The sequence below is a fragment of the Apodemus sylvaticus genome, chromosome 14 (genome assembly GCF_947179515.1).
Source record: "Apodemus sylvaticus chromosome 14, mApoSyl1.1, whole genome shotgun sequence".
In the NCBI taxonomy this organism is placed as follows: domain Eukaryota; kingdom Metazoa; phylum Chordata; class Mammalia; order Rodentia; family Muridae; genus Apodemus; species Apodemus sylvaticus.
The window spans coordinates 78984846-79003835 of record NC_067485.1 but is presented as its reverse complement, the minus strand read 5'-3'; the positions used below and the strand labels follow the sequence as shown (position 1 = coordinate 79003835).

The following is an 18990-nucleotide window of genomic DNA, read 5'->3' as shown; positions in this document are numbered from 1 at the left end:
CCAAAAGAATCATAGACAATTAATTTGGGAGGTGGCTTGTAAGAGAACAACAAAGAGTGAGACTTAATGTTTTGCTTGATATTTATAATTATTGTATCAATTTTGAAGAAGAGGACCTTATATGTTACTCCTTTTCTGAGATGACTGCTTTTCAAAACCATCACAGTCAATGAACCAGAATCTTACCCTTACCTAATGTCTGTGCCACCCTCCAAGCAGAACCATTGTTCACTGAAACAGTTGATGAATGACTTCATGGATAGACCATCTTAATACACACACCATTTTTTAAATGAATGTAACCTGTTCCCTGTGGGCTGAGAATGATGACAATCACTCAAGTCAATAGTATACTGTATCTAAATAATTGTGCCTACAATTCATTCCCTGGCACAGCAGAACTGTCAACTCTTAGCTTAGCTACTATGGAGGTAAAATTCTTTGGTGATGTGAGGGACATTGAAATACGGCCTTATTAAAATGAACTCCAATGTCTAAATTTGGGTTTCTACCACAGTTAAGAGCCAAGATTTTAAGCTCTACTAAAAACAAAACAAACAAATAAAAAAGATTTTATCTTTTTATGTTCATTTAATAACATGTCCATTATTTTTATGGTTAGTATAAAAATGTATATTGTGTGGAATATAATAAAAAATTAAAATTAATTAAAAATATATATATATATCAAAAGAAAAAAAAGGAAGTTAAAGACCTCTAAGTCTCTGTTTTCCTAATTTTAACAACAGAAAGTCCCACACTATAAAAACCCATCAGCCATGGGCAAACCAGGATGTCTAACAAAAGATGGTATGTGGGGCTGGTGAGATGGCTCAGTGGATAAGAGTGCTGACTGTTCTTCTGGAGGTCCTGAGTTCAAATCCCAGCAACCACATGGTGGCTCACAACCATCCATAATGAGATCTGACGCCGTCTTCTGGTATGTCTGAAGACAGCTACAGTATACTTACATATAATAAATAAAGCTTTCCAAAAAAAAGGAAGACAGTATGTAAACCCTTAGTATGCTTAAGGGAATGAATGGTCATCTTTGGGGTACATGTGTTGATTTTCATTAATTTAAGTTTCTTGAAAGAACTATCATGTTTTCTGTTCACTAGTTGGAACAATCAAACATATTTCTGTGTTTTTCTAATGAGCATGCATTTCTTGTGTATATATAATGTGCTCACCATACTTAAAATCCCAGAGAAGAACAGAAGTGAAGAAAATCCAAATCAACTGAACCATAGCTCCAAAGCCAACACAAGGATCGGTGGCTACCACCCAATAGCACACAGTAAGTGTTTCTCCACAGCTGAGTAACATACAGTAAATATTTCTTAGCAACTGAAAACTCAGAACAATATCGGTTTCTTCGCTGAGAAAAAAAAAATAAAGCAGGGAGGGGTGTACTGGCTGGTTTTGTGTGTCAACTTGACACAGGCTGGAGTTATCACAGAGAAAGGAGCTTCAGTTGGGGAAGTGCCTCCATGAGATCCAGCTGTGGGGCATTTTCTCAATTAGTGATCAAGGGGGGAGGGCCCCTTGTGGGTGGTACTATCTCTGGACTGGTGGTCTTGGGTTCTATAAGAGAGCAGGCTGAGCAAGCCAGGGGAAGCAAGCCAGTAAGAAACATCCCTCCAGCCGGGCGGTGGTGGTGCACACCTGTAATCCCAGCACTCTGGGAAGCAGAGGCAGGTGGATTTCCGAGTTCGAGGCCAGCCTGGTCTACAGAGTGAGTTCCAGGACAGCCAGGGCTACACAGAGAAACCCTGTCTCACAAAAACAAAACAAACAAACAAACAAAAAAATCCCTCCATGGCCTCTGCATCAGCTCCTGTTTCCCAACCTGCTTGAGGACTGACATCCTTTTGTGATGAACAGCAATGCAGAAGTGTAAGCTGAATAAACCCTTTCCTCCCCAACTTGCTTCTTAGTCATGATGTTTGTGCAGGAATAGAAACCCTGACTAAGACAAGGGGTGACGTTGAGGCTTCCCACCTGCACATACATCTTTAGAAGGTGGCTGTGCACCTGCAGTTCCTCCGGAACCTCCACAGACTTCACGCCAATAAACCGCAGCAGCTCTGGGGGCACGCCTGTGTCCCAGGTGGTGACGCATGCTTCCGGCTGCACCAGGCCCTGCCAGCGGGCCTGCAGGTTGGTGGCTGGGGGGCTGTAGTGGGCCACGTTGGCCAAGTGGTCATTTAACTTGGAATAGTAGGAGGCTTTTATGTCGGAAACTTCCTCCTGGGTCATGAGTCCACTGGCCATGAGGTGCTCTGCGTATGTATCAGGAATGCTCTTGCGGGCTCTGTTAGAAAGAAACCGATGGTGGGGAAGAGCGATGGGGTTGCTCTAATACACATAACCCTAAGAAAAGCATGGCCAAGGACACTGCACGGTGTTATCATCCTTAAAAGTCCTAGAACTAAATAGAGACAGTGGCTGTAAAATACTGTACTATATTAAATATATCAGAATTGTTATATTTAAATGCCAAAGGAGTCTGGCATTTTTATTTTTAAAAAATGGACCTCAAGAGTTTAAGTGTGTGTGTTGCTCTCTCAAAAGGATCTGAGTTCGGATCTCAGCATCCATGTTAGGCAACTCAAATGCCTGTAACTCCAGCTCTAAAGGATCAGACACCCTCTTTTAGCCTCTGTGGGAACTTGCTCACACACATGTGCATACATATTCACACAGATAAACAAACACACATCAATTAAAATAACATAAAACTGCTGGAGATGCTAGCTAGTCTGGCCTAATTGGTAAACTCTAGACCACTGGAAAACTCTGTGTCAAAAGAGGGAACTGGCATTCCTGAGGATGTTTCCATGTTCCCCGCATATTCACACACACAAAAAAAACCAATGTCCCAAGTTATTTCCTCTCAAGGTAGAAGCAGGTACTTAGATGCAGTTTATAGACATGAATCATGGAAGTCCCACTCCTAATCCTGCCAGAGTCATACTAACTAGCCTCAATCAGGGTTTTACCCAAGTCCTCTTACCTTGCTAATTGCTAAGTAAAGTTGCCCTTTCTCTACTTAAGGAAGAGAAGTGTCTAAGAATAAGGGGCACTGCTGATTCTTGTAAGATGACCACTATGGGTTCCATAGGACAGACACAATTTATGTGTTCATCCCACTTATCTATCAGAAGATAAAGGGATGCAGGCTGGCAGAAGGTTCGGTTGATATGACTGACACCTGGGTTTTATTCAAATGACTGACATGGAGAGAACCAATTACCACCAGCTGTCCTCTGACCTCCACATATGTATACACACACACACACACACACACCTCTAAGCTGAATCTCATCACCAAAACAAGCCATTGATTAATTGATTGATGATAATGAGAAGTAAAAGAGGAGGAGGGAAAGAGGAGGAAGGAGAAGAAGAGGAAGAGGAGAGAGAGGAGAAAGGAGAGGAGGGAAAGGAGGGAGAGGAGGAGGAGGAGGAGGAGGAGGAGGGGGCTAGCATGGGTATTAAAGGAAAACTTCTCACCGTACCTGATGATTTTGTACATGACTGGGTTGGTGAAGAAAGGCTCGTCCAGCTCATTATGACCCCACTGCCTGTAGCACAACAAATCAATAATCACATCCTTGCGGAACTGGCGCTGATACTCAAAAGCAAGTCGTGTGGCTCGGACCACTTCCTCTGGGCTGTCTCCGTTGACGTGAATGATGGCACAGCCTACGAGCTTTCCTAAAGAAGAAGGCCAAGACTTAAAAAAATAAATAAATAAAAATGCCAGCTGCCATGGGCTATTCTGAGACGGTCCCAAGGCCCGCTTGCCTAAGGGGGAAGACAGTCCTGCAATGCAGGGGTAGCTTGGGTGTTAGGAATGCAAGCTTTGGAATCAGCTGACTAGTCTCAGATCCATGAGACTGTGTGACACTGGAAAAGTTAGAAATCTGTCAAGAGCTAGTGAGCATACTTAACAGCACTGACTGCTCTTCCAGGGGACCTAGCTTTGAGCCCCAGCACCCACACAGTGGTCACAACTATAATGCCAGTCCCAGGGAGATCCAACACTCTTTTGGTATCAGGCATGTAGTGCACAGACATACAAACAGAGAAAACACACCCGTACATACAAACAGAAAACACACACAAACACACACACACACGCACACAAATAAAATAAAAATAAAAAGATAAAAATTCAAAACTAAATAAACAAACGAATGAATGAGTCTAGCCTGAACTCTGAGTGGCACTGTCACGAGTTCCCGAGCTAATAAACTGTTACTGGTACCTTGTTCAGTGACAGTTAACATCTATTTTGTTATATTATTGTGGCTACCTTTCTTCCTAAGTCAAAAGATCACTAAAGCATGGATCCTTAAATAAGATTTACTCCCAAAGAGAGTTCCAGGATATCTTTTGGATTAACAGACAATCCAAAAAGCCATCAGTCCAGACTCTAATTAGGACACTGGCTGGCCGACCTATAATCGTTTTATGTTACGAGTGGAGAGTGCAAGCCCTGACAGACTGCTAAGACTACTATTGGCATAGATCAAAGAAGTTGACTTTGATTATTCCAAATTCTTTCTAACTCGACTGTTTCAGTAAATGTGTGGGACGAACACGGCTTTTCACCACACTCTTTGAGCACTCTGAAGTTTGAATAGTCTGAAGCTGATTACTCTAATACTGTGCCAACTCCATGGAGTTTCTTGTTCTTTTTTGGTTGTTCTTTTTTGGTTGTTTCTACTAGATAATACAATTGACTATGCAATAATCTGGGATGAACTCTCTCAGCTCCATCCTTGTCTTATCCCTTAAAAACTCACAGTCGAGGCTGACATATAGCTCCATGGACATGTGTCTGATATCCATAACCGTCTACTGCAGCTCTATGGTAGAGCGCTTGCCTACTACTTATAATACCCTGCGTTCAACTAACACCATATAAAATAAGCAGCATACTTAAACCAAAAAAAAAAAAATGTTAATTTGGGCAACTACTAAGAAATTGAAATTTAATTCTAGCACTTTTGAGTGTGGTTTGAATTGGAAAGGCCTACCCTAAGGCTTATATATTTCAATATTTGATTCACGGTTGGTGGTCTGCTTAAGAAGGATTAGGAGGTGTGGCCTTGTTCGGAAAGGTTTGTCAATAGAGGTGAGCTTAAGTTTCAAAAGCCCACTCCAGGCCCAGTCTCCCGCTCCTGCTGCCACACACGGGTAGAGTGGCGGTTGGCTCACAGCTACTGCTCCAGCGCCTGCAGCCTGCCTGCCTCCTGGCATGCTTCCCACCGGCAAGGACTCACCCTCTGAAACTAAACACAGGCCACTAACTAAATGTTTTCTTTTCTAAGTCGCCTAGATCATGGTGTATCTTCAAGCCAACAGAACAATAACTAAGGCAGGGAGATAGAGGCAAGTGGATCTCTGAGTTCCAGGCCAGCTGGTTTACAGAACAGCAAGCTCCGGATTTACACAGTGAGACCTTGTTTCAAAAATAAATTAAGGAGCTGGAGAGATGGCTCAGTGGTTGAGTAGTGATTGCTCTCCCAGAGATCCTGAGTTCAGATCCCAGCAACCATATGGTGGCTCACAACAATCTGTAATGGGATCTGATGCCCTCTTCTGGTGTGTCTGAAGACAGCTACAGTGTACTCATATACATAAAATCAATAATTAAAAACCAATCATAAGAAGACAAATAAAATATTAAAATGGGATAACCAGCAAGCCTCATCGTTCTGAACGAAGTCGACGTTCCTCTACAAATTCCTTGTCTGGCTGTCAGCAGTGGCCGTTCCAGTGAGCAACAGACATACCGATGTCACTGCTGTACAAGGAGGACCTTCCTCTCTCCGCGGGCGTGGTGTAACCCAGCTGGTTATTGACAATCAGATGGATACTCCCACCAATCCTGAAGTGCGGGAGATTAGAGAGCGTGAACGTCTCGAGAACGATCCCTTGACCGCAGAAGGAGGCATCACCGTGAACCTGAAACAGTCACCCCCAGGTGGAGGAAGGAGATTAGTAAGCTTAGGTTTTCCGGTGGGAACTATGTGAGAGTCCCAACAGGGGCACCAGCCACTGCCCTCTCACAGCGCCCCTGGCATAAAACGGAAGCGTTCAGGAGGACGCCTTTGTGTGATCAGACTCCTCTCAAACAGACTCTTCAAAGAACACCTTCTCATTTCTCTGTTAACCCTGCACGTTGGACCTGACTCCTCACCTGCACAGCGTTTTAGCGTCTACAGCAGCAGAATGGGAGAAATCACTACTACATATGCGATGAACGCACCGGCCTAGGGGTGGCTTTTTTATGTGCAAGGGCTTGAACCCAGGGCCTCACCGCCACTTGGCCACGGACCAGTTTCAGCTCTAGGAAATTCTGCTTGAAAGCAGACTTAAGATGTGAGAAACAAGATGTGTGGAGCTGACACAGAGGGTAAAAGCGCCCCCTCCCAAACCCAAGACCCGAGGTGGACCCTTGGCGTCCACATAAACATAGAAAACACAACTGACTCCTTTCATCCACATGCATGTTGTTGAGTACATACACACCACACATACATACCATGCACACACAACACACACATATACAAAACACACACCACACACATACACATACAGTGCACACATACACACACCATATACAAAAACCCACACCACACACACACCTCACACATATATACACACCACACACATACATCACACACACACCACACATACATGCATACACAACACACACACATACACACCACATACACACACACACCTCACACAGACATATACACACCATACACAAACACACACCACACACAGACCACACACCACACACATACACCACACCATACACACACCCCCCCACACACACCCAACACACACACACACACACACACACACACACACACACACGTATGAGGAACAGTGCACACCTCTGAACTCCTCCTTTCCCCAGTCACTCACCACTGCAGAGAGAGAGAGAAGGAGCTCCCATCACCAAGTCCTGCCCGCTGCCATGGATGTAAGCGAGGAAGGGGACAGCAGACATGAAAGCCAAGGTACAGGAGGTAAGACCGTAACGTAAGTAAAAAAGTGCCATGCCATTCTGAGAGGATTCTAACCCTCAAAGCCACTAGTTCAGAAAATCACCATGACGCCTGGCAGACAAGGTGGTTGGTGCCGGCAGCTTTTCATTTAAAACCTCATGCAAATAATAAATGTATCGTGAAAACTTTTACCAAGCATATTTTTTTAAAGCCCAGAATTCTCTTTTCTGAACATGCCATTCCACTTTCCTCTTAAATACCTGCACTCTCCCGTCATATCTACCAATCCATCGCTCTGTCCGGTTCCCCCCTCTCCAAAACTCCACGCACCTGCAGGCATATGACTTTGTCCCCAGGCTGAGCAGAGCCATTCGGGGAGTAGTCCCCGTCTTCCCGAGACTGCTGCCTGCCCCGAGTTTTCCCTACAGCCACGGGGTTAACAGCCTCCAGATGTGAGGGATTAGGTAGCATTGTCACATGGAGGGGACGGTGTGCACCAAAGTCAAGGTCCACTGAGGAGGTCAGGTGAGACAGCACATCACCAATGGCGGTGGCATTTTCTGGAAACTCACTTAAGCCTCGCATTTTACGGAACATCAGCTATTAGGACAAAAATACAAGATATGGAACAAGTCTTATTTCAGTGGGTCTAAAGATAAGCATTATGCAAATTCTTTTATAGTTATTGAAAACATGCATTACTTAAAGACAAATGCAGACCTCTAACTGCTGGGTCACTCAGCATTACTTTGAGTTCTTCAGAATCAAATGACGATCAACATTTTTTCTTCCAGACAGGGTTTCTCTGTGTAGCCCTGGCTGTCCTGGAACTCACTCTGTAGACCAGGCTGGCCTCAAACTCAGAGATCTTCCTGCCTCTGCCTCCCAAGTGCTGGGACTAAAGGCGTGTACCACCTCCGCCCACAGGGTTAACATTGTTTTACAGTGTTTTTATTGTTAATTACCTGTATATCTGTGTGTGTGGGGGGATATGTGCATAAGAGTGCAGGTACCCACAGAATCCAGAAGAAACTGGACCCTTCAGCCAAAGAAATATTTCCCTGAAACGTGACTGCTGGTGGTCGTCTCCACCAGACATCCCAGGAAGCTCCCTGGAGCCCACCAATCATGGGTACTGGGAACTAAACTGAAATCTTTTGCAAATAGGCTCTTAACTACCTATTTATCTCTTTTAATTCTTAGTGGTCAATATTTTAAGAGGAATCTAACATAAGGTAAATAATAGTTATTTCTGACTTATGTAGCTTTTAAAATACATAATCATTAGTACTGATTTCAGCCGCTGTATCTCCATTAAAAAGAGAAAGAAAGAAGGAAGGAAGGAAGGAAGGAAGGAAGGAAGGAAGGAAGGAAGGAAGGAAGGAAGGAAAAATCCCACAATTTTATCTTTTTGTAGTTCTATTTGAGGAAGGTAGAAGGTTTTGTTTTTGAGACAGGGTTTCTCTTTGTAGCCCTGGATGTCCTGGAACTCCTCTATAGACCAGGCTGTCCCGGAACTCTAGAGATCTGCTTGCCTCTGACTCCCAAGTGCTGGGATTAAAGGCCTGCTCCTCTGCCTCCACCACCATCCCCAAGCCCCACCCTAAGGCCGAAAGTGGAAGTTTGAGTTAGCTTTCCACCCGACCAAATTTCTACTTTGACATTTCTACAGTCTTAGCCATATTAAAGTGTTGCTATTGATTCTGAAGTCGTAGATTTTGATTCCACTGTCTGTTTTTTAAAGATTTATTATTATATGTAATAATTGTATTGTATACATTGTATTGTATTGTATAAATGTATTGTAGCTGTCTTCAAACACACCAGAAGAGGGTGTCTGATCTCATTACGAATAGTTGTGAGCCACCATGTGTTGCTGGGATTTGAACTCCAGACTGTCAGAAGGGCAATCGGTGTTCTTAACTGCTGAGCCATTTCTCCAGCCCCCGCGACTGACTATTTTTTAAATGCTGTTTTGGGGTTGGGTTTTTTTCACAAGGCTTTTGGAAATCCAACCGAGGGCCTCAGGCTCGTAGGCAAGCACTTCCAGCACTGAACCATCTCCCCAGCCCACGCTCCACTTTTGAAAAGGTCCTTTTCTTCTGTTCTTGGATTTCAGCATATTCCTTCACGTATGTCCTGTACTGCAGCCATGCCACCTGAGTGCAGGAGGCAGGTCCCTGGAGGGCGGGATGCTCAGGGCGTGTCAGAATCACACCCCTCTGGGACTGCCACTGAGACACTGCTGCGTGCGGGAGAGCCTGTGCTTCTGCCTCCTGCTCTCCCTCTCATCAGTGACAACGCCAGAGGCCACATCTCACTCAACTGTGTAGAGCTCCTAGCGTTTCCCACTAGATTCCACTGCTTTTCATCTGAATATAGCACAGGTCTGCACATAAGATGGACTGCCCGCTTCATTCTACGCTAGACACTGTCCATGTGACCATTCCCCAAAGACACTCGGGGGATAGCTCACACGTCCGCTAGGCTGGGGCCTCAATGGCTCCCTCTGGGACTTGTCCTTTGCCGTGTTAACAGTGTGTATTTGTAGGAGACCAAAAGTCTTCTGTTTGTAATTCCTGTGTTCATTCTCTCTCTCCTTTCTCTCTCTCTCTCTCTCTCTCTCTCTCTCTCTCTCTCTCTCTCTCTCTCTCTCTCTCTCTCTCTCGCCCCCTCCCCCCTCCCAAATCCGACCCTCACACAGACATGTTTGAGTCACCTCCATACTGACACAGACACACAACAGACCCTTCTGCTGTCTGTCCCTGAACCTGTGTGTGTACAAATAAATTAAAAATTCACAGAAAACACAAACCCAAAGCACAGTGAGTATCCTGGTCAGACCTGAGACCTTTCTGAAAGAGAAACACTTCCCTGAAATGAGGCTGGTAGGTAGTTTACACCAGAACCCCCAGTGGGCTCAGACCCTCCACAATAGTGTATTCCCAGGCCTGGTTAGGCATTACAGTTCCTGTAGGCAGTAAGTTAAACAGAACACCATTCTGTGGCTGACCTAAAAGCTTCTATGTGGCTGACCCAAAACCCCCTACGCAACACTCCAGAGAACATTCAGGGATACAGGAAATTCCGAGTCCCTCCAATCAAGTATCTCTGCTATTATACCCCTGTCAAGTCTGAGGTAAGAGTGATAGTCCTCTAGTGTAGACCTCACAAGGCCAGTTGGAAGTGTGGGCTACAAGGTGTCCCTGCCCTTAGATGTGAAAGCTTCCCTGGATGTGGGAACCAGTACTCACTAGCTCTGGGACACTCCAAAAACAAACAAACAAACAAACAAACGGGACTGTATCAGGACAGAGGGAAGCAGGAAGCCTGACACTGTGGAAGGAACTCAGCGCAGGATAGAAAAGAATCTAACAAATAATCAGAAGGAAAAAGAAATCTAGGAAGCACATAACAGTGTTTCCCATTTACAGCAATAGAAGGAAAGAGGGCCCTGTTTTGACAGGAACCCTCAGGGAGAGCATCTGGCTGAGACTGGCTTCTGAGCACAGGTTCAGGGTTGGACCACGCTACCGGCCCTGGGTCCTTCTTACCCATTGGAAATGTTCTCGTCATCCTGGACCAAAGATGAAACAGAGGGCCTGCTTGGTGGGCATAGCACGGGTCCACCACGAACCCCCACACTTATCTTTGATTAAAATTTCATAAAACACGCGGAAGGGGTGGGGGCTGGAGAGGTGGCTCAGTGGTTAAGAGTATTGACTGCTCATCCAGAGGTCCTGAGTTCAATTCCCAGCAACCACTTGGTGGTTCACAACCATCTGTAATGGGATCTGATGCCCTCTTCTGGTGTATCTGAAGGTTGGAAAGGTGTACTCACATACATTAAATAAATGAATCTATTTACACACACACACACACACACACACACACACGAGATGTCCAAGACTAAGCTGCCTTCTGCTCGGTATTACAGCGCCTACTCTACCAACTCACGTGCACTGAGAAACTTGAGACCTAGGGAGCACCCATGGGTGGTGGCGGGGACACAGTGCTCTATGATCACAGGACTCAGCACAGAGGGTGCCCTCCCCAGAAGTTCCCAGGGATGCAAGCACCCAGGTGGGCAAGGTAAAAGTCAAAGCACTCTCCGAGAGAGCGGTGCGTACTTTCTAACACGTGTGAGGCAGGAGAGTGAGAGGAAAGACGCTTATGAGCATCTTGTAAAAGAAAGTCTAAATTCCACTGTCGGCTCCTCCTTGGGCGACTAGGCATCCTGGGAGAAGTTAGGTGTGCTCCAGAGGTCAGAGAGAAAGATCCCAGGCTTCTGGACAGAGAAACCTGCTTCCAGATTCCTCCCCAAGCTGGGTCTTGAATATGGTGGACCAAATGTAACTGATTAGCTCTAGCTGAGGTGTTTGTGGTTCACCCCATGCACTCTGACACTCCTTCAGCACCCATGACCCGCAAGATGGAGTTTAGCAAGGCACCGTACTGACGCTACTCCCCAGACATGCGTACAAGTACCATGGAATAGGACCAACAGGCAGGTCACCATGACAACCATAGCGCTGAGGCGGAAAGGCAGTGAAAATGCAGCCATCCAGGGACCAGCTCTAGTCCAGCAGCCATTATCTTGGGGACATGGTACCAAGGGCAAGGGACGAGAAAGCTGCTGGAACCGTCAGTCCTGTGGAGTCCCCAGGGCTCCTACGCCACACAGGTTGTGGAGGAGTGCTTCTGGGGCAGGCATGTAAGTCACTGTCCCTCTAACCCTGTCAGGAGTGGCAGCGATGAGGGATGAGGCAGGTCCGCCAGGCCCAGCACGCCAGGCCCAGCACGCCAGGCCCAGCACGCCAGGCCCAGCACAAGTCATTGCAATTGGGTCGTGGATGGTAGTTCACGTCACTTCAGCAAGTGCATCTGATCGTGTGGAGGAATAGTTTAGGAAGTCCAAGCGTGCGCCCAGGTCTTCTAGGAGGGGCAGCTGTAAGGACCCAGGACATGCTGGAGGGCAGGACTGCAGGATGTTCCCATGAAGTCCCTTGCCTCATGGCTCCTTGAAGCCATTGCCTCTGGCTTCCATGGCTGCCCTGTGGTGGTTTAAATGAGCGGCTCCCTTAGGCTCGTATATTTGAATGCTTGGTCCCTAGTTAGTGTGATAGTTTGGAAAGAATTATGGGGTATGTCCTTGTGGGAAGAGATGTGTCACTGGGGAACAGGCTTTGAGGGTGCGAAAGCCCAAGTCATGAACAGTTAGTGTTCTCTCCGCCTTGTGCTTGCAGATCAGATGTAAGCTCTCAACCATTGCTCCAGCAACGCGCCCGTCTGCCTGTCTGCCCACTGCCATGCTGCCTACCATGATGGTGACTGAGTCACCCTCTGAAACAGTAAGCAAGCCACCAGTAAATTCCTCTATAGGTTACCCTGGCGATGGTGTCTGTTCACAGCAACAGAAAAGTATCTGAGACATGGCCCACGCTGCAGGAGTCAAAGCCTAAGCTCCAACGCGCGCGCGCGCGCGTGTGTGTGTGTGTGTGTGTGTTTATGTGTGTGTGGTGTGTGTATGTGTGTGTGTGTGTGTGTGGTATGTGTGTATGTGTGTGTATGTGGTGCGTGTGTAGTGTATGTGTGTGTGTGGTGTGTGTGTGTGTGTGTAGTGTGTGTGTGGTGTGTGTGTATGTGTGTGTATGTGGTGCGTGTGTAGTGTATGTGTGTGTGTGGTATGTGTGTGTGTGTAGTGTGTGTGTGTGTGTGTGTGTGTGTGGTGTGTATGTGTGTGTATGTATGTAGTGTATGTATGTGTGTGTGTGGTGTATATGGTGTATGTATATATGTGTGTGTGTGTGTGTGTGTGTGTGTGTGTGTGTGTGTTTTGGCAGTGGAAGGGCAGAGGACAACTTTGCTTACCATTCCTTGACCACATGCACCTTAAAGAAACAAAATAACCAGTTGGCCAGTGGTGGCACACACCTTTAATCCCAGCATTTGGGAGGCAGAGGCAGGCAGATTTCTGAGTTTGAGGCCAGCCTGGTCTACAAAGTGAGTTCCAGGACAGCCAGGGCTAAACAGAGAAACCCTGTCTCGAGAGGAAAAGAAAAAAGAAAAAAGGAAACAAAATAACCCTTAATTTCTCTGGGAAAAGAATCTATAGAAGAATATTATGGGAAAGTCGCCCTCAATTCTTGCTGTCAGCATGAAGCTCAACCCCTTCACTAGGCTATCCGCCACCAACTGTTCATAGGTCCATCGGTTTCTAAAGGAAATGACCACCTTCACCTTCATTCTGCTGCAGTCCCTACGCTGGCGAGAACCACAGAAAGTTTCCTAGAGATGCCAGAAAAGCTATGTCTGTGGAGCCTCATCAATATGGCTGCCCAAACAAGACCTGAACGACCATGTCATTATGGAAAGGCAAAAGCTCCAGAGGCCTCAACCTGAGATTGAGAACCGCAGGCAACTGGGGAGTGCCCAGGGTAGGAGAGACGCCCTTCCGCAGGGAAGAGCCTCTGGTTGGTCATCCGGTACCAAGTGGTTAGGCCTGAGATCGTATGCATACGCATAACATTATATCACTGAGTGGGTTGTATTTCTGCATCTAGGAGTATAGGAGTTTGGGGTTAAGTGGATGGGGCTGTATAACAATAATTAAAGGTAAAAATAAAATAGTAGCCATGGACATTAAAAACAAACAAACACAGGCCTAGAGAGGAGGAACCTTACCTCCGGAGGTAACTGCAGAAGGCCTGTCAACAGATTCAGCCTCCCTCTGTGGGGCATCCCGATAACGATGTCGCTTATACCGCCATAGGCTGACAATTTCAGCAACTCGTGAAAAAATCCCATCATGCTCTCTGCCCCTTCACCTCCGTATCGCTTCACTGTGGCAAACTTGGTGGCCAAAAAGTGGTCAAACTCCTACGGAACAGACATTAGCAGCTGGAAGATAGTCAAGTGCTCAGGCGACAGACAGATAAGTTCCACGTGGTGTAAGAAGGCCCCAGATTTTCCCAGCGCTCACATCTTTGTCCCTCCATTACATATCCATGGAGGGAGACATCATGGGATAGTACAGCTCTGCTAAGGACCCTTGACCCAGAACGAGCTGTAAAGAGAAGGCCCGGGTGGTAGAATCGCGTATCTGGGAACAACCTCCTTCTGCATTTGCGTTTCCAGAATGAAGGCTTGACCATCTGCTGCTTGGTCTAACACAGTAGTTTTGCAGTGGCTCCACAGTATTTTCTCCCCAAGGTCTAATGCTCTCCAGATACTCACACTGGTGGGAAGATGCTCTTTATTGGTTTGTCACGCCTGAGTCTTTGGCACAGGCCTGGTGATTTGGTTTCACCAATTTACACTGAGAACCTCTGCCCAGGAGTTTAGCAATCTCTTCAGGAAACAAAAAGAGATGCATACTCTTAAGGACTTTGTCAGTTTTTAGAATGAGCAGGCGAATGCATCGACGCACGCTGATGCCGAGGTGGGCGACAGCTCTCGTCACTTTGCTTCTGCCTGGAGTGTTGCCAGTCTGTGGTGCTGAAGCAATGGGGAGCGACAGGGACACGGCCTAATGCCTTCTTCAGTGGCTAGCTATCTTTGCAGGAAATGGGAAGACCTGGTTCACTGGTACCAGCTAGTACTTATTTTTACCATTTTTAGTTATATGATTGCATGCATCCGTACATCAGTGTATATTAGCGCAGGTGTCCTCAGAAGCCACAGGCATCAGATCCCCTACTGGCTGGAGCTAAAGATAGCAACATGAGGCACCACATGGGTGCTGGGACTTGAACCCGGGTTCTCTAGAAGAGGTAATTTTAACCACTGAGCCACCCTTCGCGCCCCTAGCTTTATACCTGAGATTCTAGCAATAGTTTTGACAGGTGTTTTCGTTCTTCTGTGGTAAATGTCTCCTTTTTCAGTTCCTCAAACCTTCTGGCAAACCAGTCTCTCTCTTCCTGGCTCTGAAGCTGGGCGGTTTCGATAGAAATCGGCCCACAGTAGATATGGTTCAAATAGGCTAACACTTCCTCCAGAGAAGCCTCTTCTTTGCCCATGTTTAACAGTCCTGTGAAATAGAACCAAAGGGATCATTTCAAAGACTTACCAAGCACACAGGAGAGACACCGAGGGACAGAACAGAACACCGTTGCTGCTTCAACTGTGAGCACTGCATTACAAACTGGATCGCCAATGATTCTTAATAGTTCCTCTAAAAAAAATTGTGAGACATTGTATCTAGAATCTCTCACGTAAGCAAGCGTTCTGCCAGTGAGGTCCAGCCCCTGACCCATCTGGACCTTCACTAAAGGCAAAATTAAAATTCTGGGTGATGGCCTTAAGGAAGTGAAACTCAACGGGAGGAGACCTTCCTCATGAGGTCAGCTCTAGGTCACCTCGGGTTATGATTCTATAGTAATCTCAGACCAAAATTTAAAACTCTTGGGATAGGAATACATCTCAGTGTAGCGCTCCTGCCTGGCATGCACAAAACCCTGGGTCTCTTTCCTGCACCACAATCATTCTGATAACATGAGTAACATGAGATAAACCCGAAAGGCAACTTGTGATCCAGGCCTAACTTTTCTGTTTGTGTTGTTAGTGCTTTAGTTTCCCGGCTAGGAAAGAGATGGAATGAGGGGGTTGGGGCTTTGGAATGACAGCAGACCTAGGCTGTCTCCCACCTCTGCCATGTGACAGCTACACATTACCTAGGTTTTTCTTTTCTTTTCTTTCTTTCTTTTTCTTTCTCTCTCTCTCCTCTTTCTCTCTCTCTCTTTCTCTCTCTCTTTCTCTCTCTCTTCTCTCTCTCTGTTTCTTTCTTTCTCTCTCTCTCTTTCTCTCTCTCTTTCTCTCTCTCTTCTCTCTCTCTGTTTCTTTCTTTCTCTCTCTCTCTCTCTCTCTCTCTCTCTCTCTCTCTCTCTCTCTCTCTCTCTCAAGACAGGGTTTCTCTGTGTAGCCCTGGCTGTCCTGGAACTTATTCTATAGACCAGGCTGGCCTCGAACTCAGAAATCTACCTGCCTCTTACTTAGTTTTTCTGAGTCTGTTTGCCTCTGCGGTAGTTTGAATGAGAAGTCCCCTGCAGGTTCAGACACTGGAATCCTCAGCCCCCAGACGATGGTGCTGTTTGGGTAGTTTAGAAGGCCGTGCTGGAGGAATGACGTCACTAGGTTTAGGCTATGAGATTTTAAAGGCCACATGCCACTTCTAGTCTACATCTGTGCTCTCATAGGCTGCCTACCGCGCTTCAGCACTGAAATGGTGACAGACTTTCACCCCTCAGAAATCCCTCAGGAACCGTCATCCCAACTCATCCCTTCTTTCTCTAAGCAGCCTTGGTCGGGATTTTTTATCACAACTGTAACAAAGTAACTCAGACTCCATCTCTAAACTAAAGATGGCAATAAAGACTCTCTTAGGAGCAGTTATGAAAATGAATCAGCAGTCTATATGTAAAATGTGTGGAACCGACATGCTCGGGTTTTTAAACACGTATTTATGTATGGGGTGCCATGTGCACTCCAACATACATGGCCTATGGATTCCATCAGACATGGAACATGGAGACAGGAGATGGTTTTCCCCGGTCTCTCTTTCTGCTTCCTCCCACTTGGTGGGAAAGCGCCTCTCTCTACCCACTGAACCATCTTGACAGCCTGTTTTATGTGTTTTTTACCACAGAGAAACTAAGACCAATCTAGAACTTCAAGGAAGCTCCTACTCGAAGACAATTCAATGTGACCTTCCTTGTTCCTTTTCCCAGTGTGTTCACAAGCTGGGTCACAACCCCATGGTCGGGCTAATGATCTTTTCACCGGGGTTGTCAAAGACCATCAGGGAACCCAGATATTTATATTACAAATCACAACAGTAGCAAAAAGTAAGTAGCAGTGACAAAGTAGCGACAAAACTAAGTCTATGGTTGGGCGTCACGCCAACATGAAGAACAACTGAATTAAAGAGTCGCCACATTAGGAAGGTTGAGAACCACTGCCTTTACCTGATGGAAGTCTCCACCCCAGGGCATCCTGTTCTACAAAAGCAGAACAAGGCACTTCCTGACAGTTCCCCTCGCACACAGCCCAGAGCTCCCTTACCTGTGGTAGTGAACGGTCCCTGGAGTGTCTGGACAAGAGCTTGGATTTCAGGCACAGTATCCAGGAGGGCTTGCCCAGGGAACAGAGGGTTGATCTGGGCAGCTTTGTGGCCATGCTCACAGAACACCGTCACCAGCCTGGCAAGGCCATGATCAACTGAATTGGGAGAAGGAAGTAACACAATGGAGGAGATGCTCAGAAACTACAGAGACGCTTGTCACAGAAGGACGGACGGCCTCAGACATTTAACACACCGTCCCCCTCAGATCTGCAGGGGTTTTCAGAGGCTAGGCAAACACACTTAGTTCCTTATTTTTTTCTCCTGACAGCTAAAGTCCATGGAAACAAAATCAAACCAAAGCAAACAGGAAAGGAGCTCGAGTTGTGAGCACTTATTTGTGATAACTGCACGTGTGACAGACATTAGGAAGGACTTCCGAAACAGACACCCATCAGTTCCACCTAAGACATGGGTACTGTTCCTTTCCCAGCTAGTGCAGGAGTTTTTAAATCTTAGACCGCACGTTACAAACAGGGCAAATGGGGGCAGGAGAGATGGCTCAGTGGTTAAGAGCCCCGGCTGTCCTTCCAAAGGTCCTGAGTTCAAATCCCAGCAACCACATGGTGGCTCACAGCCATCTGTAATGGGATCTGACACCCTCTTCTGGTGTGTCTGAAGACAGAGGCAGTGTACTCACATACAGACAATAAAAATCTTTAAAAAAAAAAATTAATAGCCGGGCAGTGGTGGTGCACGCCTGTAATCTCAGCACTCTGGGAGGCAGAGGCAGGCGGATTTCTGAGTTCGAGGCCAGCCTGGTCTACAGAGAGAGTTCCAGGACAGCCAGGACTATACAGAGAAACCCTGACTCAAAAAATAATAATAATAATAATAAAAATCAGGGTGAACACTGTGTGTGGTGTCAAATGCCTTTAATCCCAGCACTTTGGAGGCTGAGGCAGTGTTGGTGGATATAGGCTCATTGGGCCAGGCCCTTAAGAGTTACAGCTTTCTGCTTTCTGATGCAGTAAGATGTAAGGAGCAGCCACTGTCACCACTAAGGAGCTGCTCCAGCTGCCACGCCTTCCGCTCCACAGCAGACTGTCTCCCTGAAATGTGAGACAGCATAGCCTTCCCCCTTCAATGCGTTCTGTCGTGTAGTTTGTAATCTCACAAAGAAAGGTAGGGGGCTGTTAGGATGGGGGGGGGGGGCTGGGGGGTGAGGGGCTGCAATCGGAATGAAAAGTGAATATGGAGGGGGAAAAAAAAAGAAAGACAAGAAACCACCATGGTTTTTAAAAGATGCTTTAAAAAAAAAAAGATAAAAATCTAAAATCCTTCCTGGATTGCCAGATTGCCAGTCTTCAACTCACCTCCACAAAGAGCTAGGAGTTTGGATGAATAAATCCAAAATTGATGCATGAGATTCTGAGAATAAATAAATAAAATGAAATAATTTGGCAACTAAGGTTTACAGAGGCTAAAGTACAAGCTATTACCAAGAGTAAACTACCAAGAACTCTCAGTCAAAGTTTAACTGCTGAAAACAGACAATCCTCTCAATCCAAGAGGCTTCTAACAGCAAAGGAGCTATTGCCTTAAATCCTCAGGACAAAGGAATGCTCAGCGAGTGGCGCGGGTACCCTAGACAGGCACTGGCTGTACCCAAGACAAACGTGGGAAGGGTAGGGAAGGCAGGAGTCTGCAGGCCTTGAATAGCCTTCCCTTCGTTCTCTCTGGTTGCTTTTCCTTTTGGACAAGGTTTTGCGATAGTCTAGGCTGGCCTTCAACTTGTTATCCTCCTATTTAAGCCCGTGAATGAGTAACAGGTATGTGTCACCAGTCTGACCACTGTGTTACTTCTGAAGTATCAGAGAGTCTACCTCCAGAAGA

General features: G+C 46.4%; 1 protein-coding gene across 3 annotated transcripts in view; it reads right to left on the bottom strand.

Annotated features, from left to right (window-relative positions):
- Dhtkd1 (dehydrogenase E1 and transketolase domain containing 1) overlaps positions 1 to 18990 on the bottom strand; it is a 44965-nt gene that overhangs the window by 18879 nt on the left and 7096 nt on the right. For 2 of the 3 annotated variants that reach the window (XM_052157742.1, XM_052157741.1), the window contains exons 2-8: positions 17097 to 17252; positions 14855 to 15066; positions 13722 to 13916; positions 7368 to 7637; positions 5811 to 5982; positions 3525 to 3723; positions 2005 to 2317 (exon numbers count right to left, since the gene is read on the bottom strand). In XM_052157742.1, coding sequence (XP_052013702.1) covers positions 2005 to 2317; positions 3525 to 3723; positions 5811 to 5982; positions 7368 to 7637; positions 13722 to 13916; positions 14855 to 15066; positions 17097 to 17252 — 1517 coding nt within the window. Of the gene's footprint in view, positions 1 to 2004; positions 2318 to 3524; positions 3724 to 5810; positions 5983 to 7367; positions 7638 to 13721; positions 13917 to 14854; positions 15067 to 15105; positions 15297 to 17096; positions 17253 to 18990 lie in introns of those variants that run through there. The other variant, XM_052157743.1, reaches the window with a different exon arrangement.